Source organism: Drosophila melanogaster, chromosome 2L, assembly GCF_000001215.4.
Source record: "Drosophila melanogaster chromosome 2L".
Classification (NCBI taxonomy): Eukaryota; Metazoa; Arthropoda; class Insecta; order Diptera; family Drosophilidae; genus Drosophila; species Drosophila melanogaster.
In genome coordinates this window covers 4,513,027-4,538,891 of record NT_033779.5, presented here as the reverse complement: position 1 = coordinate 4,538,891, position 25,865 = coordinate 4,513,027, and the positions used below count along the sequence as shown (strand labels likewise).

Sequence of the window (25,865 nt, the reverse complement as noted above, 5' to 3'; positions counted from 1 at the left end):
CTACATCTTCTCCGAGCGAAGTGAGAACTACAATACGCGTTGAAGAATCTACACTTCCTTCAAGGTCAGCGGATAGAACTACTCCATCCGAAAGTCCTGAGACACCAACATTACCTTCAGACTTCACAACTAGACCTCACTCAGAACAAACGACTGAATCTACTAGAGACGTTCCAACCACCAGGCCATTTGAGGCATCTACTCCCAGTCCAGCATCTCTGGAAACTACTGTTCCATCAGTCACTTCAGAAACCACTACAAATGTTCCAATTGGTTCAACAGGTGGGCAAGTGACAGGACAGACTACTGCACCGCCGAGCGAAGTCAGAACTACAATACGTGTTGAAGAATCTACACTTCCTTCTAGGTCAACGGATAGAACCACTCCATCCGAAAGTCCTGAGACACCCACAATATTACCTTCAGACTTCACAACTAGACCTCACTCAGATCAAACGACTGAATCTACTAGAGACGTTCCAACCACCCGGCCATTTGAGGCATCTACTCCCAGACCAGTAACTCTAGAAACTGCTGTTCCATCGGTTACTTTAGAAACCACTACAAATGTTCCAATCGGTTCAACAGGTGGGCAAGTGACAGGACAGACTACTGCAACGCCGAGCGAAGTCAGAACTACAATACGTGTTGAAGAATCTACACTTCCTTCAAGGTCAACGGATAGAACTACTCCATCCGAAAGTCCTGAGACACCCACAACATTACCTTCAGACTTCACAACTAGACCTCACTCAGATCAAACGACTGAATCAACTAGAGACGTTCCAACCACCCGGCCATTTGAGGCATCTACTCCCAGTCCAGCATCTCTGGAAACTACTGTTCCATCAGTCACTTCAGAAACCACTACAAATGTTCCAATTGGTTCAACAGGTGGGCAAGTGACAGAACAAACTACATCTTCTCCGAGCGAAGTCAGAACTACAATAGGTCTTGAAGAATCTACACTTCCTTCAAGGTCAACGGATAGAACTTCTCCATCCGAAAGTCCTGAGACACCCACAACATTACCTTCAGACTTCATAACTAGACCTCACTCAGATCAAACGACTGAATCAACTAGAGACGTTCCAACCACCCGGCCATTTGAGGCATCTACTCCCAGTCCAGCATCTCTGGAAACTACTGTTCCATCAGTCACTTCAGAAACCACTACAAATGTTCCAATTGGTTCAACAGGTGGGCAAGTGACAGAACAAACTACATCTTCTCCGAGCGAAGTCAGAACTACAATAGGTCTTGAAGAATCTACACTTCCTTCAAGGTCAACGGATAGAACTTCTCCATCCGAAAGTCCTGAGACACCCACAACATTACCTTCAGACTTCATAACTAGACCTCACTCAGATCAAACGACTGAATCTACTAGAGACGTTCCAACCACCCGCCCATTTGAGGCATCTACTCCCAGTTCAGCATCTCTGGAAACAACTGTTCCATCAGTTACTTTAGAAACCACTACAAATGTTCCAATCGGTTCAACAGGTGGGCAAGTGACAGAACAAACTACATCTTCTCCGAGCGAAGTGAGAACTACAATACGCGTTGAAGAATCTACACTTCCTTCAAGGTCAACGGATAGAACTACTCCATCCGAAAGTCCTGAAACACCAACAACATTACCTTCAGACTTCACAACTAGACCTCACTCAGATCAAACGACTGAATCTTCTAGAGACGTTCCAACCACCCAGCCATTTGAGGCATCTACTCCCAGACCAGTAACTCTACAAACTGCTGTTCTACCAGTAACTTCAGAAACCACTACAAATGTTCCAATCGGTTCAACAGGTGGGCAAGTGACAGAACAAACTACATCTTCTCCGAGCGAAGTCAGAACTACAATACGTGTTGAAGAATCTACACTTCCTTCAAGGTCAACGGATAGAACTACTCCATCCGAAAGTCCTGAAACACCAACAACATTACCTTCAGACTTCACAACTAGACCTCACTCAGATCAAACGACTGAATCTTCTAGAGACGTTCCAACCACCCAGCCATTTGAGTCATCTACTCCCAGACCAGTAACTCTAGAAACTGCTGTTCCACCAGTAACTTCAGAAACCACCACAAATGTTCCAATCGGTTCAACAGGTGGGCAAGTGACAGAACAGACTACACCTTCTCCGAGCGAAGTCAGAACTACAATACGTATTGAAGAATCTACATTTCCGTCAAGGTCAACGGATAGAACTACTCCATCTGAAAGTCCTGAGACACCCACAACATTACCTTCAGACTTCACAACTAGACCTCACTCAGATCAAACGACTGAATCTACTAGAGACGTTCCAACCACCCGGCCATTTGAGTCATCTACTCCCAGACCAGTAACTCTAGAAATTGCTGTTCCCCCAGTAACTTCAGAAACCACTACAAATGTTGCAATCGGTTCAACAGGTGGGCAAGTGACAGAACAAACTACATCTTCTCCGAGCGAAGTCAGAACTACAATACGTGTTGAAGAATCTACACTTCCTTCAAGGTCAACGGATAGAACTACTCCATCCGAAAGTCCTGAAACACCAACAACATTACCTTCAGACTTCACAACTAGACCTCACTCAGATCAAACGACTGAATCTACTAGAGACGTTCCAACCACCCGGCCATTTGAGGCATCTACTCCCAGTCCAGCATCTCTGGAAACAACTGTTCCATCAGTTACTTTAGAAACCACTACAAGTGTTCCAATGGGTTCAACAGGTGGGCAAGTGACAGGACAGACTACTGCACCGCCGAGCGAAGTCAGAACTACAATACGCGTTGAAGAATCTACACTTCCTTCGAGGTCAACGGATAGAACTCCTCCATCCGAAAGTCCTGAGACACCCACAACATTACCTTCAGACTTCACAACTAGACCTCACTCAGATCAAACGACTGAATCTTCTAGAGACGTTCCAACCACCCAGCCATTTGAGTCATCTACTCCCAGACCAGTAACTCTAGAAATTGCTGTTCCCCCAGTAACTTCAGAAACCACTACAAATGTTCCAATCGGTTCAACAGGTGGGCAAGTGACAGGACAGACTACTGCAACGCCGAGCGAAGTCAGAACTACAATAGGTGTTGAAGAATCTACACTTCCTTCAAGGTCAACGGATAGAACTACTCCATCCGAAAGTCCTGAGACACCCACAACATTACCTTCAGACTTCACAACTAGACCTCACTCAGATCAAACGACTGAATCTACTAGAGACGTTCCAACCACCCGGCCATTTGAGGCATCTACTCCCAGTCCAGCATCTCTGGAAACAACTGTTCCATCAGTTACTTTAGAAACCACTACAAATGTTCCAATCGGTTCAACAGGTGGGCAAGTGACAGGACAGACTACTGCAACGCCGAGCGAAGTCAGAACTACAATAGGTGTTGAAGAATCTACACTTCCTTCAAGGTCAACGGATAGAACTACTCCATCCGAAAGTCCTGAGACACCCACAACATTACCTTCAGACTTCACTACTAGACCTCACTCAGATCAAACGACTGAATCTACTAGAGACGTTCCAACCACCCGGCCATTTGAGGCATCTACTCCCAGACCAGTAACTCTAGAAACTGCTGTTCCATCAGTAACTTCAGAAACCACCACAAATGTTCCAATTGGTTCAACAGGTGTGGTGGGCAAGTGACAGGACAGACAACTGCACCGCCGAGCGAAGTCAGAACTACAATACGTGTTGAAGAATCTACACTTCCTCCTAGGTCAGCGGATAGAACTTCTCCATCCGAAAGTCCTGAGACACCCACAACATTACCTTCAGACTTCACAACAAGACCTCACTCAGATCAAACGACTGAATCTACTAGAGACGTTCCAACCACCCAGCCATTTGAGGCATCTACTCCCAGACCAGTAACTCTAGATACTGCTGTTCCACCAGTAACTTCAGAAACCACCACAAATGTTCCAATTGGTTCAACAGGTGGGCAAGTGGCAGGACAGACAACTGCACCGCCGAGCGAAGTCAGAACTACAATACGCGTTGAAGAATCTACACTTCCTTCAAGGTCAGCGGATAGAACTACTCCATCCGAAAGTCCTGAGACACCAACAACATTACCTTCAGACTTCACAACTAGACCTCACTCAGAACAAACGACTGAATCTACTAGAGACGTTCCAACCACCCGGCCATTTGAGGCATCTACTCCCAGTCCAGCATCTCTGGAAACAACTGTTCCATCAGTCACTTCTGAAACCACTACAAATGTTCCAATTGGTTCAACAGGTGGGCAATTGACAGAACAGAGTACATCTTCTCCGAGCGAAGTGAGAACAACAATACGTGTTGAAGAATCTACACTTCCTTCAAGGTCAACGGATAGAACTTTTCCATCCGAAAGTCCTGAGAAACCCACAACATTACCTTCAGACTTCACTACTAGACCTCACTTAGAACAAACAACTGAATCTACTAGAGACGTTCTTACCACCCGTCCATTTGAGACATCTACTCCCAGTCCAGTATCTCTGGAAACTACCGTTCCATCAGTCACTTCAGAAACCTCTACAAATGTTCCAATTGGTTCAACAGGTGGGCAAGTGACAGAACAGACTACTGCACCTCCGAGCGTCAGAACAACTGAAACTATAGTAAAATCTACTCATCCTGCAGTTTCACCCGATACAACTATTCCATCCGAAATTCCAGCCACGAGAGTACCTTTAGAGTCAACTACTCGGCTATATACTGACCAAACAATTCCACCTGGATCAACGGACAGAACAACTTCATCCGAAAGACCGGACGAAAGCACTAGATTAACCAGTGAAGAATCAACAGAAACTACTAGGCCAGTACCAACTGTGAGCCCAAGGGATGCATTAGAGACGACAGTTACTTCATTAATCACAGAAACAACCAAAACTACTTCTGGTGGTACACCACGAGGACAAGTGACAGAACGGACTACCAAATCGGTCAGCGAATTAACGACTGGGCGCTCAAGTGACGTAGTGACAGAGCGTACTATGCCAAGTAATATTTCGTCAACTACGACTGTTTTCAACAATTCGGAACCCGTTTCGGATAATTTGCCAACTACAATAAGCATTACAGTGACAGATAGCCCAACGACAGTACCTGTACCGACTTGTAAAACAGACTATGACTGCTTGGACGAACAGACCTGCATTGGCGGACAGTGCATATCGCCCTGTGAATACTTCACTAATCTCTGCACGGTGCAGAATCTGACCATTTGTCGTACATTGAACCACACCACAAAGTGCTACTGTGATACCGACGATGATGTAAATAGACCCGATTGCTCTATGAAAGCAGGTAACTAAAGTTGTGTATATAAGTTGTAAGTCTTGTTATCGAAACATAATGAATGAATTGCAAGGAACCACAGGGTTGCGGTTACTCCTGGCATCGTGGCATAGCCGACTACTTTCAACGCCAATCACATAGCTGGCCAATTGTAGTGACTACTTCAGTTTGATGTCATGATATCTTTCTCTTCTCTCGGATTTCCAGCCATTATCCTTCTTGTGGCACATATATATGTATGACCACCCATTCAAATAGTGCGGGCACCTTGCATGCAATCATTTGGATTATTTCCCGCAATTCCCGCGTGTTTTTCGTTCTCGAATTTCGAAATTCATATGTCTCTGTTTCCCCTCTCCCTATTGCTTCTCCGGCTATACTTCGTCGAAGACCCGCACCTTCACCCACCGATCTCCACACCACGAGCAGCACCAGAGATGTTTGAACTCCGTGTGTCCACCAAAGCTTTTGATCGAATGCTTGTCCTTGGGAGTTCGACCTGTACTGCTGTCGTTTGCATGTCGATATATATGTTGCAATATGTTGTTTTTCGTTCATGTTAGTTGCCTGCTTTTTGTCTGCCTGAATGCCTGCTGCAAGAATCATCACCAAATCCTCAGCCATTTTCCACCCCACTTTGAATGTTTCTCGTTACGTCTTCGAATGATCTCAACTCGCATGTTTTCTTCATATCTCAGCGCGACACCTTCCAAATGTGTTCAAATCTGTGTTGATTTTGTTGTATTTAGTGCATACTCGTATTCGTTATTCATGCATCGTAAGTGTAATAGTTTTAAGTGTAATAAGTTGCATGTGGTTTATGGGTAACTAAGTATAAAACCCTAGCACTAACTCACTTAACGCTTTTGCATGTGTATATGTTGTTTTACGCAACTGCTTGAAACTAAACTATATTTAACCGTAGCTAAAGCCTGCTAAATATTATTAAATAGCTTGACTCTGGAGTTAAAAAGTTAGAGTATATATTCTATTTCAAAAAAAAAAAATTTTACTAACTGCATTGAAAAATTAATGAAAAAGAAACTACCTACCGAACAGGATTCTTGACCTAAAGCGAATGACTTTAATTATAACGACCTTATATCCACGCACGATAGTGCTTAGATAAAAAAAAACAATCTTTTTTACCCTAACTAATGCCATAATGTCCTTTGCTTTAAACGCATGAACAGAGATTGGATGCGCATCGAGTGATGAGTGTCCGTCCCAGCAGGCGTGCATTAATGCTCTTTGTGTGGATCCTTGCACCTTTAACAATCCCTGCAGCCGTAATGAAGATTGCCGAGTTTTTAACCACCAGCCATTGTGCTCAGCCGGTGAGTATTAATAAAAAAAAACTGAATAACTGGCTCAAACTATTAATGATCTAATCCCGTAGAGCATGGTCGCACGCCTGGATGCGAGCATTGTCCACCAGGCGCGAACTGCGATCCAACAACCGGTGCTTGTATAAAGGGTAAGTTCTACTGTCAGTCCTTCTCCTTAATCAACCTAAAACTCTTAGCTTTAAGTGTAAATACAATGTGTACATATTCTAATTTAAAATTAACCTCCCGTTACACCCGTGTAAATACATCTCTCTCCTTAGCTAATGTAACAATAACAACTATTACTACCAAGAACTCCACATCTACCAAGATACCAACGAAACCAAGAACAACAGCTAACCCAAACACAGGCGTCAAAACGACGCCGACAACCACAAGGGTCACCACAAGAAATACCACCACGACCACAACCACTACTACCACTTCCTCCACTAGCACTGAATCGAGCACAATCACAAGCGCTACTAACCAGACCAGTAAGAACCAAAAACCAGACACTGAAAGCACCACCTCCCACACCGATGCCACGAGGCGGTATCGCGATGGTGAGAACAATATCACCGATACTCCGACACCGAGGCCCACGATCCAGACGACCACGCTGCGGGGCGAAGGTGTCATGGGTGACAGTCAGAGGCGGTCCACTACGACGCCCAAAATGAAGACCACCCGGCTGGATACTTCCAACGAGGTACCAGATACCACATCGCCGTGGCCAATAGAGCTGCCCACAACGGAGGGCACCACCACGGAAGTCTACAACACCATGTTTGCCCCGGTGGTCAACACCACTGACACCTCATTAATTAACCCATGTACAGTAGATACTAATTGTGCCCCTAACGAGCACTGCAAACTGGGCCATTGCCGTAAAAAAGGTACATTAAGTTTATATGTGAAATGCACGCCACTTTGGGATTTCATCCTATTAATTGACTAAATAACAAGTCATTTTAATTGGAAAATATAATTTTCCCAAAGTGGCACTAATACTATTTATTTGTACATAAACTAGTATGTATAGGGCTCGTATTCTGGCATTACAAACTAATTTTGTTGTAAAAATTGTACATATTTAGGATAGCCCTTGTACATATTTGGGATAAAATTTATCTAAAAATGAAATCACCATCATTTAATTAACTATTTAACTCACTAAATCCTTTCTAACAAGTAGAACCGCCGGGTTCACCGAAAACACCCGAACCCTGCCAATCTAACAACGACTGTATTGAGAGCGAGGCCTGTTACATGGGTTTGTGCCAGGATCCTTGTGAGTTTGCCAAGATCTGTGCCGCGACTGCCAAGTGCACGGCCAAGAGTCATCGACCAGTGTGCACCTGTCCGCAGGGCCATGAGGGCAATCCGATGGTCAAATGTGTAACCACTCAAACCTCAAGTAAGGCACTAATCAATTAATCAACAACTTTCATTTAATGCATCGGATGCACTACCAATAATTGACCATAAGGACTCTTCTCTTTCTATCTGAATAACAATATTTAATCAACTTACAGTTGAATGCACTGACGATTCGGACTGCGGTGTCACGGAAGCGTGCATCAACCAACTTTGCCAGCATCCTTGCGATGTTCACGATCCTTGTGCCACGAATGCTGTTTGCATCAACAGCAACCACGCAGCTGACTGCAGTTGCGCGGATGGCTTCCAGGGCAATGGATTTGTTGGCTGTCAGCCAGGTTAGTATACCCTTAATCAACACGATGACGCACCTCTGTTGTCCTTCAAGAAATCTCCTGCTAATGTGTCACCATGTCTTGTTTCTAAAAATCTCTCTCTTTCATACACTGTACAAATCCCCGTACACCACGACACATGTATAAAACTTGTACCGCCCCGACACCTACTCAACTCTAAAAACCAACCAACAAAAAATATAAATACACCCACCGATCCAACCGAATCGCACCGTTATCCTAACCAAAACCACAGCACGTTCCCATGTCTGCCAATACAACGAGGACTGTCCACCGACGAAGCTCTGCGATCGCCTAAACCGACGCTGCATCAATCCCTGCCAAGAGGACTCTTGCGGCGAGAATGCCGAGTGCATACCCGTGAACCATGGCACTGAATGTCGCTGCCTGCCCGGATTTCTGGGCAACGCCTACGTGCAGTGTCTCCCTAGTCAGGGATGCCGCTCCGATTCCGAATGTGATTCGAGTCAGGCCTGCATCAACGGAAAGTGCTCATCGCCCTGCCAGTGTGGAGCCTATGCCCTCTGCGATGTGGTTAATCATCGTGGTGTTTGCAAATGCCCTCCCGGCTACAACGGAAATCCCAAGGTGGGCTGCAGTCCGCCTCAAGATCCATGCGACCCCAATCCATGTGGCTTAAATGCCTTGTGCGAACTGGACAATGGCAACCCCATCTGCTACTGCCCGAAGGGTCTTACCGGAAATCCGTTCAAAAATTGCAGTGAGTATTGTCTATATTACAAAAGATTTCTAAAAGTTAAAACTTGCTTTAACCATGATTTAGTTCCTGAGGGAGATGAGTGCACACCGAATCCCTGTGGTCCCAACTCTGGATGTCGTCGCGTAGGTGGAAACCCGGTGTGCTTCTGTCTGCCGGAATATGAGGGTCAACCACCGTCGATTCCTTGTGAGCTACCTTCCAATCCCTGCGACCCATCGCCTTGCGGACCGAATACTCAGTGCTCTGTGCTCAGCAATGGGTTCTCCAAGTGCACTTGTCTGCCGAACTATGTGGAGAGTCCGAACACCATCCGTGGATGTGTTGAACCTATTAACCCGTGTGACCCGAACCCTTGTGGAACTGGTGCAATCTGCGATTCATCACGTCACCCCGTGTGTTACTGCCCGGACAACAAGATTGGCAATCCTTTCAGACTGTGCGACAAACCTGCAGTTACCATTGAACTTTGCCAGCCAGGACCATGTGGTCGAAATGCCGAGTGCTATGTGGCTGGAAATCGCGAGGAGTGCTACTGCCGCTCGGGATATGTGGGAGATGCTTACCAGGGATGCCGTGAACCGAGTCGCACCGTTTGCGACCCCAATCCTTGTGGACCCAATGCCAACTGCGTTGTGGCTGGCGACGGACAAACGGCATGCGTTTGTCCTGACGGTTTGTCAGGAGATCCCACGTCCGTAATTGGCTGTCATGGCTACGAATGTCAGGTGGATGCCGATTGTCCAAATAGCAAGGCCTGCATGGGCTACCGCTGCTACGATCCCTGTCCAGGAGCATGTGGCCAAGGAGCTCACTGCCAAGTGGAGGAACATCACCCAGTTTGCTCTTGTAACTCCGGCTTGACTGGTAACCCTGGAATTCGCTGCTATGCTTTGGACCATCCCAAAAAGAATCCTTGCGTTCCTAGCCCTTGTGGCCGAAATAGCGAGTGCAAGTTGCTAAATAACCGCGCTGTTTGTTCGTGCATCCCAGGTTACTTGGGCGATCCTCAATCGGGATGCCAACCTGAGTGCGACATTAACTCCGATTGCGGTGATACCTTGTCGTGCATTAACCACAAGTGCGTGGATCCATGTGCCGGAGCGATCTGTGGAATTAATGCCATCTGTAATGTGCGCCAGCATACGCCAGTATGTCTTTGCCTGGACGGCTTCGTCGGCGACGCCTTTTTGCAGTGCGTTCCCATTGGAATACTGAAGAACGTTTCTCGGGATCCGTGTGCTCCGTCGCCCTGTGGACCTCATGACGTTTGTTCGGTGTACGGCGATGGAGTGGCCCTTTGTGATCCCTGCTTTGGGCCAAATGCCCAGCAGAATCCACGCTGCCGACCCGAGTGCGTCGGCAATTCGGATTGTCCGTTTGATCGCGCCTGTTTGGGTCAGCGTTGTCTGGATCCCTGTCCCGGATCCTGTGGCCGGAATGCTATCTGTAATGTCTACGAACATAATCCCGTATGCGCTTGTCCCACAGGACTATTTGGCAATCCGTACGAACAGTGCACAACTAAGTCGGTGGTCGAGACGCCACCTCAACCCAGCTGTGCTAAACTCCATTGCGGTGCCAATGCGGAGTGCAAGCGTCAGCACAGCGGTCTGGCCTGCGTCTGTCGTAAGGGTTACTTCGGAGACCCTCATATTGGTTGTCGGCCAGAATGTGTTCTTAACAGTGACTGTCCCGCTGAAAAGGCTTGCTTGAACTCCAAGTGCGTGGAAGCGTGTACCGGTGTGTGTGGCGTTAATGCAGTTTGCCGTGTGGTTAACCATGCGCCTGTTTGCATATGCGCCGAGGGATATAGTGGAGATGCCTCTATTGCCTGCAATCCGTTCTACCTGCCACCTCCAGAGCGACCTCATCCGTGTGAGCCATCACCATGCGGACCAAACTCCCGATGCAAGGCCACCCCTGATGGCTATGCAGCCTGTTCCTGCCTGCCGAACTTCAAAGGAGCTCCACCAGTCTGTCAGCCAGAGTGTGTGGTTAGCTCGGAGTGTGCTCCCAACCAGGCATGTCTGAATCAGAGGTGCACAGATCCATGCCCAGGTATTTGCGGTGGTGGAGCTCGCTGCGAAGTGCTGAACCATAACCCCATCTGCTCCTGTGAGGCCAACTTCGAGGGTGATCCGTTTGTGGCGTGCTCACCCATTCAGGATCCAGGTCGCGACATCCCTGTGCCAAAGAACCCGTGCGTGCCATCTCCTTGCGGACCCAACTCCATTTGCCAGATTAAACAAAACCGACCAGTCTGCTCCTGTGTGGCCAACTATATCGGCAGCCCACCGTATTGCCGACCGGAGTGCACGCTGAGCAGTGAGTGCCCATCGGACAAGGCCTGCATCAACGAAAAGTGCCAGAATCCGTGTGCCAACGTATGTGGACACAATGCCCGTTGTACGGTCATCGCTCACTCCGCTCACTGCAGTTGTGACGAGGACTACGAGGGAGATGCCTTCATTGGTTGCTCTAAGAAGATTACAGAAAGTATGTATTCCTGTCCCTACCAAAATTCAAATTATTCATATATTTCTATATTATACTCCCAATTAGGGCCCGGTGATCACATTGATCCATGCTACCCTAACCCATGTGCCGAGAACGCTGTTTGCACGCCATACAATAATGCCGCACGCTGTACCTGCATTGAGCCCTATAATGGCGATCCTTACAGTACCGGATGTCGACCGGAATGTATCTACAGCTCGGAGTGCCCCTCATCGCTGGCCTGCATCAAGCAGCACTGTCGCGATCCATGCACGGCTGCTTGTGGAGCGAATGCCGAATGTACGGTGGTCAACCACTTACCCTCTTGCAGTTGCACCAGAGGATTTGAGGGTAATCCGTTTGACGGATGCAAACGGGTGGTCGTTGTGCGACCCGAAACCGTGTGTGAACCCAATCCCTGTGGACCGAACAGCATTTGTCGCTCTGTAGAGGGACATCCAACGTGCAGTTGCCAGGTCGGTTACTTCGGAGCTCCGCCACAGTGCAGACCCGAATGTGTGGTCAGCTCGGAGTGTGCTCAGCATTTGTCCTGCATAAATCAGAAGTGTATGGATCCGTGTGTGGGCACTTGTGGATTCAACGCCAAATGTCAAGTCAACAACCACAATCCTATTTGCTCCTGTCCAGCCAACTATGAGGGAAATCCATTTGAGCAATGCATGCCCAAACGTAAGTATTCATATAATGTTTAAATGGTAAAATATTTATTTAATATATTTTTAAACCTCTGCAGCCGCAGAACCAACTCGCAACGTAGATCCATGCCTTCCCAGCCCATGCGGTTCCAATTCCATTTGCCGAAATGTGAACAATAGGGCAGAGTGCTCTTGTGCGCCAGGAATGTTTGGAGCACCACCGAACTGTCGACCTGAATGTGTGATTAACCAGGATTGCCCATCAAATCGAGCTTGTATACGGCAGCGGTGTGAGGATCCTTGCATTGGCATTTGTGGCTTCAATGCCGTGTGCTCCACGCAGAACCACCAGCCCAAGTGCAGTTGCATTGAAAGCTTTGAGGGTGATCCGTACACCGCCTGCAAAATGCGTGAGAGTGAGTACAGAACCTTTGACTATTTGCTATCCTTTCCAAGAGCACCGATATGTGCTCCAGACTCCGCCCTTAATGTTAAATGTTTCTTTCAGTGGTGCTCTAGAAGTATTGGTATTGTGGTGTACATTTTATGCATGTTCCTCGTATTGTGTACATATTATGGTCTTCATCTATGTATCTATCTACCTATTTTATTATTACCTCAATTATTATTACTTAGTCTTAAGCTTATTGTGTTTGTACATTTGTCTGTATGCATCCGCATTGCCTGCTTGCTATTTTCATGACCATGACAGTCGTGGTGCTAGATCCACCCACCGATCCATGCTATCCATCGCCATGTGGTGCGAATGCCATTTGTCGCGTGCGCAACGGAGCCGGCTCCTGTTCCTGCATCCAAAATTATTTCGGTGATCCCTATATCAACTGCCGCCCTGAGTGCGTCCAGAATAGCGATTGTCCCAATAACCGTGCCTGTATAAACATGAAGTGCCGCGATCCCTGCGCCAATGCCTGTGGATTTAATGCCATTTGCCGGGTGGCTCATCATCAGCCCGTCTGTAGTTGTGAACCCCACTTAACAGGCAATCCACTGCGCGCATGCGTCGAGAGGCCCTCAAGTATGACTTTGTCCTGGGATGGGTCGACTTGTTTGGAAAACCAATCACATACAACTCGCATTACTTAAACTTTTTCCTAACTTAAAACTTATCGATCGTATTCTTTGATGTCAGATTTGTCATCCAAACAAATCGGCCCAACTCGTTATACACCATATAGATCAGAAGTATTGACCTAACTCCTAACTTATTCACATAGATATGTACCTACCCCTGCCCAAAGACCCTTGTAGACCGTCGCCTTGTGGCCTGTTCAGCACTTGTCATGTAGTTGGGGAGCGTCCTGTGTGTGCCTGCTTGCCAGACTACATGGGTGCTCCGCCCAACTGCAAGCCCGAGTGTATGACCAGTGCCGAGTGTCCTTCGGATAGGGCCTGTATAAACCAGCGCTGCAAAGATCCTTGTCCCGGAACATGTGGCTACAATGCCCGCTGTCGCTGCACGAATCATTCACCAATATGCAGTTGCTACGATGGTTACACCGGGGATCCGTTCCACCAGTGCGTTCCTGAAAGAAGTAGGTTTCCTGTAGAAAGAATAAACCTTAGATAGGTTCTAACTGAGGTTATCGTAATTGTAGAACCACCACCAATAGCTGATCCCATTGTTCCGCCCAATCCTTGTGTGCCATCACCTTGCGGACCCAACTCTCAGTGCCAGGTTTCAAGCAGTGGAGCAGTGTGCTCCTGCGTAACCAATTACATAGGACGACCACCTGGTTGTCGGCCAGAGTGCAGTATTAATTCCGAGTGTCCGGCCAGAATGGCCTGCATCAATGCTCGTTGTGCCGATCCGTGCATCGGATCGTGTGGAAATAACGCACTCTGCCATGTCAGTCTGCATGCACCGGTGTGCATGTGTGAGCCCGGATATTCCGGCGATCCGTTCTCCGGCTGCTACAAGATAATTGAGAGTAGGTTCTTCTTAGGGTTTTTTGAGTTGATAGATACTTATTCCCGTGCTTGCCCCATCTATACAGCCCCGATTGAGGTAATCCAACCGTGCCGTCCCAGCCCATGCGGCTTAAATGCCCTTTGCGAGGAGCGGAATCAAGCCGCCGCCTGCAAGTGTCTTCCGGAATACTTTGGGGATCCATATGTCGAGTGTCGCCCCGAGTGCGTCATCAACTCGGACTGTCCCAGGTCGCGAGCCTGTGTCAATCAAAAGTGCGTGGATCCCTGTCCGGGAATGTGTGGTCACAACGCTCTATGCGCCGTCTTCAACCACGCTCCCAACTGCGAGTGTCTTCCTGGTTATACGGGCAACCCCATCGTTGGTTGTCACATAGTCCCTGAAAGTCCGCGCTGTAAGATCTCAATCCATCGTATCAGCAGTGATGGATGTACCTAGGTAGATAGAGTCGATCTCAAACGATTACCTAAAATTTAGCTGCTTGAAATACTCCTCTTTCATTTCAATAGTTTTTGATATGGCATTTCCAAAAAATCCACTCTACCATGGTATCCATTCCGTCACTGCAACTTAGGCCCTCAGTTAGGCTTTTCAATAATTATTGCCTTTACCACGCCTGTAGATCCCGACCCAATAGTGCCTGAAAACCCTTGCCAACCCTCGCCCTGTGGCCTCTACAGCAACTGTCGCCCGGTCAATGGCCACGCAGTTTGCTCCTGTGTGCCCAGCTACATCGGCTCTCCTCCCAACTGCCGGCCAGAGTGCATGAGCAGCTCGGAGTGTGCGCAGGACAAGTCGTGCCTTAACGAGCGCTGCAAGGATCCCTGCCCAGGCACCTGCGGCAATAACGCGCTCTGCCGCGTAGTCAACCACAACCCCATCTGCTCCTGCAGTCCCGGCTTCAGCGGTGATCCCTTCGTGCGCTGCTTCCCACAAGAGAGTAAGCATCGGCAAGAAGTCAACGAAAGCTGAGCTTCGGCCAGCCGGAGATTTAAATTCCCCTGCAGAGTCATTTATCTAAATTAATTAAAGCATTTAGATTGTCCGTGTATCCGTATTTCTTCTGGATTCAACTAGATACTCAATCACGATTGTACAACTCTACTGCAGGGGTTTTTAAGCCAACTATTCACCGAATCATTTCGTCATCCAAGAGTGCTTTGTTCACTCGATCCATTTCATCATTGCTTGACAACATTATTCGCATTCTCTATATATATATCTTTTCCATTATTATGTTTATTTCTTTTATATGTACTCTATGTATGGCTTATTTTGGTGCATGATGATTATCGTACTTGGTGTAATGTTATGGTTATAAATGGTGAAAGTAGAGCGACCGCCCATTACCCATGACCGCATCGATCCGTGCGTGCCCTCGCCATGTGGGCCCAACTCTGAGTGCCGGGTGTCGGCCGCCAATGAGCAGGCTGTCTGCTCATGCTTGCAACATTACGTGGGTAGGGCGCCAAATTGCCGACCGGAGTGTACATCCGATTCCGAGTGCCCTGGCAATTTGGCGTGCATAAATCTGCGCTGCCGGGATCCGTGTGTCGGTACCTGCGGCATACAGACCACCTGCCTTGTAAATAATCATAGACCCATTTGCCGCTGCATTGACGGTTATGCAGGCGATCCATTCTCAGAGTGTAGTCCAAAGAGTAAGGGTTCCGAAAGCGTTGGTATCCAGACACATATTAAACAGTTGACCTTTCCCCCATCCCTAGTTAATGTCCCGGTACAAGTGGCACAGCCCTGCAACCCGAGTCCCTGTGGCGCCAATGCTGTGTGCAAAGAGCGCAATGGAGTGGGTTCCTGCTCCTGTCTACCGGAGTATAATGGAGACCCGTACACGGAGTGCCGCCCAGAGTGCGTGCTCAATAGTGACTGCTCGAAGAACCGCGCCTGCCTCAACAACAAGTGCCGCGATCCCTGTCCGGGAGTCTGTGGCGTCTCGGCCGAGTGCCACGTGATCAACCACGCCCCCAGCTGCAGTTGTCCTTCCGGTTTCACTGGAAATCCCTCGCAATTTTGTCGGGAGATACCAAGATGTAGGAACTACTTTCGAGTTGGGTGGGTCGAATTTTAAGGGAACTTTCGAATTGTAGTTTCCACACAAGTATCTAAGCAGATTATTTTGATCATAACGTGCAAATAGCCCTAAAAATGTGGAGTTTCCTTAAAAATTGGCCCACTCTTAGTGTTCCCCATTGCTCAAACAGGCTTAATAACGATCACCCTGATTTTAGTGCCCGCTCCCGTTGAACCATGTCGTCCTTCGCCCTGCGGACCCTACAGCCAGTGCCGTGAGGTTAACGGACATGCGGTCTGCTCCTGCGTTACCAATTATATTGGCACACCGCCCGCTTGTCGTCCGGAGTGCTCGGTTAGCTCCGAATGCGCTCAGGACAGAGCATGTGTGAACCAGCGCTGTGCGGACCCATGTCCTGGTACCTGTGGCAATGAGGCTATCTGCAAAGTGACCAACCACAACCCGATCTGCTCCTGCCCAGCCGGCTACAGCGGCGATCCTTTCGTTCGCTGTGCGCCGTGGCAGGAGGAACCGGAGCAACCCAAGTCCAATGAAAATCCTTGTGTACCCAGTCCCTGTGGACGCAATTCCCAGTGTCGTGTCGTGGGCGAGACGGGCGTGTGCTCCTGCCTGCCAAATTTCGTGGGTAGGGCGCCAAATTGCCGCCCAGAGTGCACTATCAACACAGAGTGTCCTGCCAACCTGGCGTGCATCAATGAGCGCTGCCAGGATCCCTGTCCGGGATCGTGTGGCTTTAATGCTTTCTGTAGTGTTGTAAACCACTCGCCCATCTGCACCTGCGACTCTGGTTACACAGGTGACCCATTCGCCGGCTGTAACCCACAACGTAAGCTTTAGCTCAGTGTCTCTTGGAATTAGCCCTAATCCGCTTTGTGGCCCCCAGCTCCAGCCATACCCGATGAACGTCTGACTCCCTGCCAACCCTCCCCCTGTGGTCCCAATGCCGAGTGCCGTGAGCGCAACGGAGCCGGCTCCTGTACTTGTCTGCCGGAATATTTCGGTGATCCGTACAGTGGCTGCCGTCCGGAATGCGTGGTGAACAGTGATTGCTCGCGCGACAAGTCGTGTGTCAACCAGAAATGCGTGGACCCGTGTCCAGGTGTTTGTGGCTTGAACGCCCAGTGTCGTGTGTCCAATCATCTTCCCAGTTGCTCATGCTTGGCTGGATACACCGGAAATCCGTCGAGCGCGTGCCGTGAAATTCCCCAGTTGCCCCCACCACGTAGGTTGACGAGTACCCCTGTAAAAGATACACCATCCAACTGATCCCACCTCCTACTTTCCCAGCCGAACGGGATGAGAACCCCTGTAGACCATCTCCCTGTGGTCCCTATAGTCAGTGCCGCGAGGTCGACGGCCATGCCGTGTGCTCCTGCCTTCAGGGCTTCATCGGATCAGCTCCCAACTGCCGGCCCGAGTGCATCATTAGCTCGGATTGCGCCCAAAATCTTAACTGTCAGAATCAAAAGTGCGTGGACCCGTGTCCGGGCACTTGTGGCATCGAGGCGCGCTGCCAGGTCATTAACCACTATCCCGCATGCTCCTGTGCCCCAGGTTTTACCGGAGATCCCTTCAACCGGTGCACCAAGATATTGTGTAAGCATGATTAGCTCAACGGATGAGGAATGCAAGCCAAATGGGGAAGCAAAATTCTTTACCTTATGAGAGTAGAAAAGCCCATTTAAAATATTAAATCCCCAAAAGCACGATACTAAATCTATCCCCCCACTTGGCCTGCCGTCCCACCCAAGATTTCTACCTCCTGCATGTATATACACTATTTAATGTTTGATTTTTCCTTTCTTATTATGTTTATTTTATGTACACTTTGTAAAACCACTATCCAACTCTACTATCCTATGAAACTATGTAAATGTTTGTTTGAATGTGCTATGTACCTACTTCAACTATCTGGCACGGCTATATGGCATGTAGTGGAGCCCCCACCCACCGAAAAGTCTGGTAATCCCTGCATCCCATCACCATGCGGACCCAACTCGAAATGCCTCGATGTCCGTGGTTCGCCTGCATGCTCCTGTTTGCCCGACTATCTGGGACGTCCGCCAAACTGCCGGCCCGAGTGCCTCAGTAGTGCCGACTGTCCGGCTAACCTGGCCTGTGTGAACCAGCGCTGCTCGAACCCATGTATCGGCGCTTGCGGCCTGCACTCCGTGTGCACGGTCATCAAGCACCGACCAGCATGCGAGTGTGTGCCAGGTTACACCGGAGATCCCTTCTCAGGCTGTGCGATCGTACAGCAAAGTAATATATTCCTGCCTGCTAACGAATTCGCGATTCCCTACTAATTTACATATCCAATTCTCCTATCTTCTCTCTAGTCGCCCCGCCGGACGAGACAAGAAATCCCTGCAATCCTAGCCCCTGCGGAGCAAATGCCATTTGCCGGGAGCGCAATGGAGCTGGCTCTTGTGCCTGCCTGCCCGAGTACTTTGGTGATCCGTACAGTGGTTGCCGACCGGAATGTGTCCAGAACGACGACTGCGACCGCTCGCGTGCCTGTATCAACAACAAGTGCCAGGATCCTTGTCCCGGAGCCTGCGGCATCAACGCTGAGTGCAGAGTTTTGAATCACGGACCGAACTGCAACTGTTTCGATGGCTATACTGGAGATCCGCATCGCTCGTGCTCGTTGATCGAGGTGGTCACTATTCGACCGGAGCCATGCAAGCCATCACCCTGCGGACCGTACAGCCAGTGCTTGGACACCAACAGTCATGCAGTGTGCAGCTGCTTGGAAGGCTACATTGGTGCACCGCCCAGCTGCAAACCGGAATGTGTGGTCAGCTCGGAGTGCCCACAAAATAGGGCTTGCATTAACCAGAAGTGCGAGGATCCTTGTCGAGGATCGTGTGGCAATAATGCTAAATGCCAAGTGGTCAACCACAATCCCATCTGTACCTGCCAGCCTGGCATGACAGGTGATCCGATATCGGGATGTGAGCCCATGCCCGAAGTCAAGAACGTGGAGAATCCGTGTGTGCCGTCACCATGTGGACCCAACTCTGTTTGTCGACAGATTGGAAACCAGGCAGCATGTTCCTGTAACGCTGGCTATATTGGACGCCCACCCACTTGCCGACCGGAATGCACAAACAATGACGAGTGCCAGAACCATCTTTCCTGTCAGCAGGAGCGCTGCGTGGATCCGTGCCCCGGATCGTGTGGTAGCAACGCCATCTGCCAGGTGGTGCAGCACAATGCTGTATGCTCCTGCGCCGATGGATACGAGGGAGAGCCACTCTTTGGTTGTCAGCTGATTCCAGCTGTGACGCCCACCGAGTCACCATCCTCGCCCTGCGAGCCATCACCATGCGGTCCTCATGCCGAGTGTCGTGAAAGGAATGGAGCTGGAGCTTGCTATTGTCACGATGGATTCGAGGGTAATCCCTACGATGCCCAACGAGGATGCCGACGAGAGTGCGAGAATAACGATGACTGTACTGCCGTCCAAGCCTGCTCTCGATTCAAGTGCGTCGATCCCTGCAACAATATTTGCGGAGACTATGCCATTTGCACAGTCGACAAACATGTGCCCACTTGTGACTGCCCGCCTGGATACACTGGAGATCCGTTCTTCAGCTGCAAACCCGTGCCGGTCACACCGCGTCCTCCGCTCAACCCATGCAACCCATCTCCATGTGGACCCAACAGCAATTGTCGGGCCATGAACAACCAGGCAGTGTGTTCCTGCCAGGCAGGATTCATCAACCAGCCACCCAACTGCAAACCGGAATGCGTGGTCAGTGCCGAATGTGCTCCGGAAAAAGCATGTGTACACAAGAAGTGCGTTGATCCCTGTCAGCATACCTGCGGTATCCGGGCCATCTGCACCACCAAAAACCACAGCCCCATCTGCACGTGTCCCCGAACAATGACTGGAGATCCCTTCGTTGAGTGCACTAGAGTTGGTAAGTCATTAAATATATATTTTTAAAATAGAACTAGTACCTAACAAAAATGAACCTATATTTAAAAAAATCGAGTAACTGTAATTTTTCTTACCTAAATCATCTATAATCATTTCTTTAGCAATCACCAATGACAATACGACACCGTCGCCGGCTCCAGCATCCTGTGTGCCTTCGCCTTGTGGACCCAATGCCAAGTGCCAGATCGTGGGCAATAGTCCGGCATGCTCCTGCCTGCCGAACTTCATCGGGGCTCCACCCCGCTGTCGCCCGGAGTGCGTCTTGAACTCGGAATGTGGACCCACAGAGGCGTGCATAAACCAAAAGTGCGCAGATCCATGCTCTGGATCGTGCGGATTTGAGGCCAAGTGCCATGTGCTCAATCACCTGCCCATTTGCAACTGCATTGAGGGTTACGAAGGTGATCCGTTCGTGCGTTGCACCAAGAAGGAAGAAGATAGATCTCCTCCACCCCCGAATGACCCGTGCAACCCGAACCCGTGCGGACAAAATGCGGATTGCTTTGCCGGAGAGTGCCGCTGCCAAAATAATTACCAAGGCAATGCCTACGAGGGATGTCGTCCTGAGTGCACGCTCTCAGCGGACTGTCCAAGGGACAAGGCCTGTATGCGAAACCGTTGTGTGGATCCCTGTCCAGGAATCTGCGGTAACAATGCTGTGTGCGAGGTGATGAACCACATACCGGTGTGCTCCTGCGTCAAGGGTTATGAAGGTGACCCGTTCGTCAACTGCCGCGTGAAACCCGTCGTGGAGGATCCTATTATTGAGGCCTGCTCCCCATCGCCATGCGGTTCCAACAGTCAGTGTCGCGACGTTAACGGCCATGCGGTTTGCTCTTGCCTGGAAGGTTATATCGGAGCACCACCCCAGTGCCGTCCCGAGTGTGTGGTGTCAAGCGAGTGCTCCGCCTTACAAGCCTGTGTCAACAAGAAGTGCGTAGATCCATGCGCCGCTGCTTGTGGTTTGGAGGCCCGCTGTGAGGTCATCAATCATAGTCCGATTTGTGGCTGCCCACCTGGCCGAACTGGAGATCCGTTCAAGCAATGCGTCGTCCTCCCACCGATTGCTGTTCCAGACGTAAAGTCACCTCCCCAAGATCCCTGTGTGCCATCCCCCTGCGGACCCAACTCGATCTGTAAGAATGATAGGAATGGCCCCGTCTGCCAATGTCAACCAGAGTTCTTTGGCTCGCCGCCCAACTGTCGACCCGAGTGTATCATTAATCCGGACTGTCAATCTACACAGGCGTGTATCAACAACAAATGCAGCAATCCATGCCCAGAATCATGCGGAACCAATGCGGAGTGTCGTGTTATTGGACACGCTGTGTCCTGCTCTTGTCCAACAGGATACGCCGGCAACGCTTTCGTACAGTGTGTACCGCAGCAAGAGGAGCCACCGAAGCCGTGCCAGCCATCGCCATGTGGTCCAAATGCCGAGTGTATTGAACGGAACGGAGCCGCAGCCTGCAAATGTATTGATGAATACCAGGGTAATCCGTACGAGGGTTGTCGTCCCGAGTGCGTACTGAGCTCAGATTGTCCTACGGACAAGACGTGCATACGCAACAAGTGCCAGGATCCTTGCCCAGGAATCTGTGGATTGAACGCCCAGTGCTATGCTGTGAACCACGTGCCCAACTGTGTTTGCAACGATGGCTATACTGGTGATCCGTTCGCCAGTTGTCGTCGAGTGGAGGTCACAACTCCATCACCAGTTTCGGATCCTTGCATTCCATCTCCTTGCGGAGCCAATAGCAAATGCAGGGTCGCAAATGGCTTAGCCGTTTGCTCATGCATGGAAACATTCATTGGAGCCCCACCAAATTGCAAACCCGAGTGCACGGTTAATGCCGAGTGTCCTTCCAATAGGGCGTGCCACAAGTTCCGTTGCGCGAATCCTTGCGCCAAGACGTGTGGCCTGAATGCCAAGTGTGAAGTGATCAACCATAATCCCATCTGTAGTTGCCCTCTGGACATGACGGGTGATCCATTTGCTCGCTGCTACCCAGCTCCCCCACCGCCGCCACCAGGACCCAAGGATGAGCCCGTTAGGAGACCATGTCAACCATCACCATGTGGATTGAACTCGGAATGCAGAGTACGTGACGAGCAGGCCTCGTGCTCTTGCCTACCCAACTTTATAGGAGCACCACCTAACTGCCGACCCGAATGTGTTGTGAACACGGATTGTTCGCCGGACCAAGCTTGCATTGCCGAGAAGTGCCGTGATCCCTGCGATGGATCCTGCGGAGTCGACTCCGAATGCCGTGTTCAGAACCACTTGGCCATCTGCACCTGCCGTGGAGGATTCACCGGTGATCCGTTTGTTCGTTGCTTCGAGTTCGTCGAAGAGACCACAAAGTCACCGCCACTCACACAGGATCCTTGTGATCTGCAGCCATGCGGATCGAATGCCGAGTGCCGAAACGGTATCTGTAGCTGCCTCGCGGACTACCAGGGAGATCCCTATACCGGCTGTCGTCCAGAATGTACATTGAGTACTGATTGCGCACCTACCAAGGCTTGCTTAAACAAGAAGTGTGTTGATCCTTGCCCAGGAGTATGTGGGCAGAACTCGCAGTGTGATGTTTCAAACCACATACCGATTTGCAGTTGCCTGCAGGGCTACACGGGCGATCCGTTTGTTCACTGCCGTCACGAGACGCCAGTGGCCAAGGATCCGTGCCAACCGAACCCATGCGGACCCAACAGCTTGTGCCACATATCCGGACAAGGACCAGTCTGCGCCTGTCAACCGGGAATGCTGGGCTCACCGCCCGCCTGCAAACCGGAGTGCATTGTCAGCTCCGAGTGCTCGTTGCACACTGCCTGTGTGAACAGGAAGTGCGTGGATCCTTGCCCCGGAGCATGTGGGCAATTTGCTCGCTGCCAGGTGATCAACCACAACCCGTCCTGCTCATGCAACACGGGATACACTGGCGATCCGTTTACCCGATGCTATCAGGAGGAACGAAAACCACCGACGACGCCAGATAATCCTTGCCAGCCATCTCCTTGCGGACCCAATTCCGAGTGCAAGGTGCTGAATGGAAACGCTGCCTGCTCGTGTGCGGCCACCTTCATTGGAACGCCACCAAGCTGCCGACCCGAATGCTCCATCAATCCAGAATGTCCACCAACCAAGGCCTGTATCCGCCAGAAGTGCTCGGATCCGTGTGTGAATGCCTGTGGATTTAATGCCCGCTGCAATGTGGCCAATCATCAACCCATCTGCACATGCGATGTGGGCTATACTGGAGATCCGTTTACGGGCTGTCAGAAGGAGCAAGGTAGGACCCCGTTTTCATTTGCTTAGTGGTTAGGTCAAGACGTAAACCAGCTTATAAAAACCTAATTTGTGGTTTTGGTTGCTTACTGGGCGCCCAGTAAAACACTTGCTATTATTAAAAAAAAACAAACAAAAATGCCGCACAGCCAAAAACATTTGTTTGCGTCTTGAAAGAGTACAAAGAATGTGAAACTATAGAAGCCACCTCAGTCAGTATTGGCCAACCAAAAAATATATTAAAATCTCAGTGAAATTCCCCTGTTACCCATGATCTAAAATCCATTGAAATCAAAGTTTCACATTCGTTAAAAGCACATTAGAATAAAAGAACAATCATCACTGAAAAAAGCAATTGCAATCGTTGCCATTGCTTTCTACTTGTTTTGCACTATTTGCTTGCACCTGTGTTTCACTTAAAACGCGTGACTTGTTCTAATGTGTTCTTAGGCAGCTTTTTTATACCACAATTTACATCCATTAAAATCTATGATTATCGCACGCACAGGCACAATGCATTGCAAATTAATGAGTGTGCTCCGGCAATGTTTTTATACACAAAATCACACTGCACTCGAGTTGCGAAATGCAAATTTCAATTTGGCACACACTCTGTACGAGTTGTCTGAGCGAATGTGCCATTGGAAGTGTCTGTGTGCTGGGAAAGTCAAAGATTTTAATTAGTTTTAATCAATTATTTATTTGCTTTTATTGCCCCTAATGCCTTAATTACAATATGCAAACTTGCCACGCCTTATTGCTTCCTTATATACAAAAAACCTTTAATGCCTTTACACCAAATCACCCGCCTTGATTTTTGCCTTTAACCCCTGACGATATTGTTGTTGCCCTAAAATGTATTGCCTTAACCCTTGACGTTATCGTTGCTGCCTCAAAACGTATTACCTCGTGTCCCTGCTGTATTCGATATGGGGGAAAATTCCCGTGAAATGCTTTTACCTAATTTGTTATTTGGCCCTGATACCTCAAATGACCATGTCTCTCCAATCGCTTACCATACAAAATTGAATCGAAACCCTAACACCCTACTACCCAAATTGAGTACTGCGTTGTTGTTGTTGTTGACCCTGACCCCCAACCAAAATTCTGCCTTAGGATCGCCAAAGAAATTAACCAAATACTAGTCGTAGACCAAAGAAAAGAAAGCGCGTTAGCAATTAATTAGAAAATTAAAATGATTTAACAAAACTGTAGCGTATTGTTTAACAATGAGCAATAAATGAAATGATATAACCTCGCAAAAGAACACTTGTTTTACTTACGACACAAAAACATAACTCCAAGCCAATTCACTTGGCACATTGCACTCACAAAACACTGCCAACGCACTAAGCACACCGAGTTTAACAAAACTAAGTAGTCCGGTTTTCGAACCGCTGCACCTGAACCGCAATATCCTTCGATTGGAGCGATTAATGCCAACACCTAACTTGTACTTGTACTCTAATCCGCCACAATAATACCACAACTGCAATCGGATTAATCAGCTGAATAAAAAACCAACGCCAGGTGTGTTGTATTCTACTAAACCCGTTTTACTCAAGACCAAATTAATGAAAATATCTGTCCAAATTTCTATCCCTCTCTTTTCGGATGAAATCCGTTTACCCGCCCATAGAACGCATTGTCAATGAGCAGGTGACTCCCTGCGAGCCCAATCCCTGTGGCTCGAATGCTGTGTGCCGCGAAAGAAATGGCATCGGTTCCTGCCAGTGCCTGCCGGATCATTTTGGTGACCCGTATCAGTCGTGTCGTCCGGAGTGCGTACGCCACTCGGACTGCGCCTCGAATAAGGCGTGCCAACAGCAGAAGTGTCGCGATCCCTGTCCAGGCACCTGCGGCAGCAATGCGGACTGCAGTGTAACAAACCATCTGCCCACCTGTACATGCCGCATTGGATATACCGGTGATCCGTACCGCTACTGCCACGTGGAACCACCCCAGCGTAAGATAACCCACTTGAACGCACCTCGTTTTCGACCCTGACCTTCGACCCTTTCTAGTCCCTGCCCGAGTGACCGAACCATCTCAACCCTGCCGCCCTTCACCATGTGGTCCCAACTCTCAGTGCCGCGAACTGAACGGTCAGGCCGTGTGCTCCTGCCTGGAGCTTTACATCGGTCTGCCACCCAACTGCCGACCGGAGTGTGTGCTGAGCACAGAGTGTCCCACCGATAAGGCTTGCATCAGTCAACGTTGTCAGGACCCGTGTCCGGGCACTTGTGGCATCAATGCTGAGTGCCGGGTGCGTAATCATAGTCCTCTGTGTCAGTGTCGTCAAGGTTTTACCGGTGATTCCTTTACCCGTTGTTATCCCCTGCCACGTAAGAGATTGCTTCTTTTTCGCATCAAA

At 49.3% G+C, this 25,865-nt stretch overlaps 1 protein-coding gene across 16 annotated transcripts in view; it reads left to right on the top strand.

Annotated features, from left to right (window-relative positions):
* dpy (dumpy) overlaps positions 1 to 25,865 on the top strand; it is a 136,839-nt gene that overhangs the window by 75,409 nt on the left and 35,565 nt on the right. For 3 of the 16 annotated variants that reach the window (NM_001273108.1, NM_001273103.1, NM_001273104.1), the window contains 26 exons: positions 65 to 3,648; positions 3,918 to 5,321; positions 6,506 to 6,649; positions 6,712 to 6,789; positions 6,922 to 7,539; positions 7,839 to 8,060; positions 8,179 to 8,361; positions 8,615 to 9,100; positions 9,164 to 11,596; positions 11,663 to 12,286; positions 12,351 to 12,668; positions 12,965 to 13,288; positions 13,488 to 13,805; positions 13,869 to 14,201; positions 14,268 to 14,594; positions 14,823 to 15,140; positions 15,535 to 15,861; positions 15,928 to 16,251; positions 16,450 to 17,079; positions 17,137 to 17,475; positions 17,541 to 17,849; positions 18,189 to 18,515; positions 18,593 to 20,182; positions 20,304 to 23,495; positions 25,131 to 25,457; positions 25,516 to 25,836. In NM_001273108.1, coding sequence (NP_001260037.1) covers positions 65 to 3,648; positions 3,918 to 5,321; positions 6,506 to 6,649; positions 6,712 to 6,789; positions 6,922 to 7,539; positions 7,839 to 8,060; positions 8,179 to 8,361; positions 8,615 to 9,100; positions 9,164 to 11,596; positions 11,663 to 12,286; positions 12,351 to 12,668; positions 12,965 to 13,288; positions 13,488 to 13,805; positions 13,869 to 14,201; positions 14,268 to 14,594; positions 14,823 to 15,140; positions 15,535 to 15,861; positions 15,928 to 16,251; positions 16,450 to 17,079; positions 17,137 to 17,475; positions 17,541 to 17,849; positions 18,189 to 18,515; positions 18,593 to 20,182; positions 20,304 to 23,495; positions 25,131 to 25,457; positions 25,516 to 25,836 — 19,400 coding nt within the window. The remainder of the gene's footprint in view (positions 1 to 64; positions 3,649 to 3,917; positions 5,322 to 6,505; positions 6,650 to 6,711; positions 6,790 to 6,921; positions 7,540 to 7,838; positions 8,061 to 8,178; positions 8,362 to 8,614; positions 9,101 to 9,163; positions 11,597 to 11,662; positions 12,287 to 12,350; positions 12,669 to 12,964; positions 13,289 to 13,487; positions 13,806 to 13,868; positions 14,202 to 14,267; positions 14,595 to 14,822; positions 15,141 to 15,534; positions 15,862 to 15,927; positions 16,252 to 16,449; positions 17,080 to 17,136; positions 17,476 to 17,540; positions 17,850 to 18,188; positions 18,516 to 18,592; positions 20,183 to 20,303; positions 23,496 to 25,130; positions 25,458 to 25,515; positions 25,837 to 25,865) is intronic. The other 13 variants (NM_001258947.3, NM_001258946.1, NM_001273102.1 and 10 more) reach the window with 9 other exon arrangements.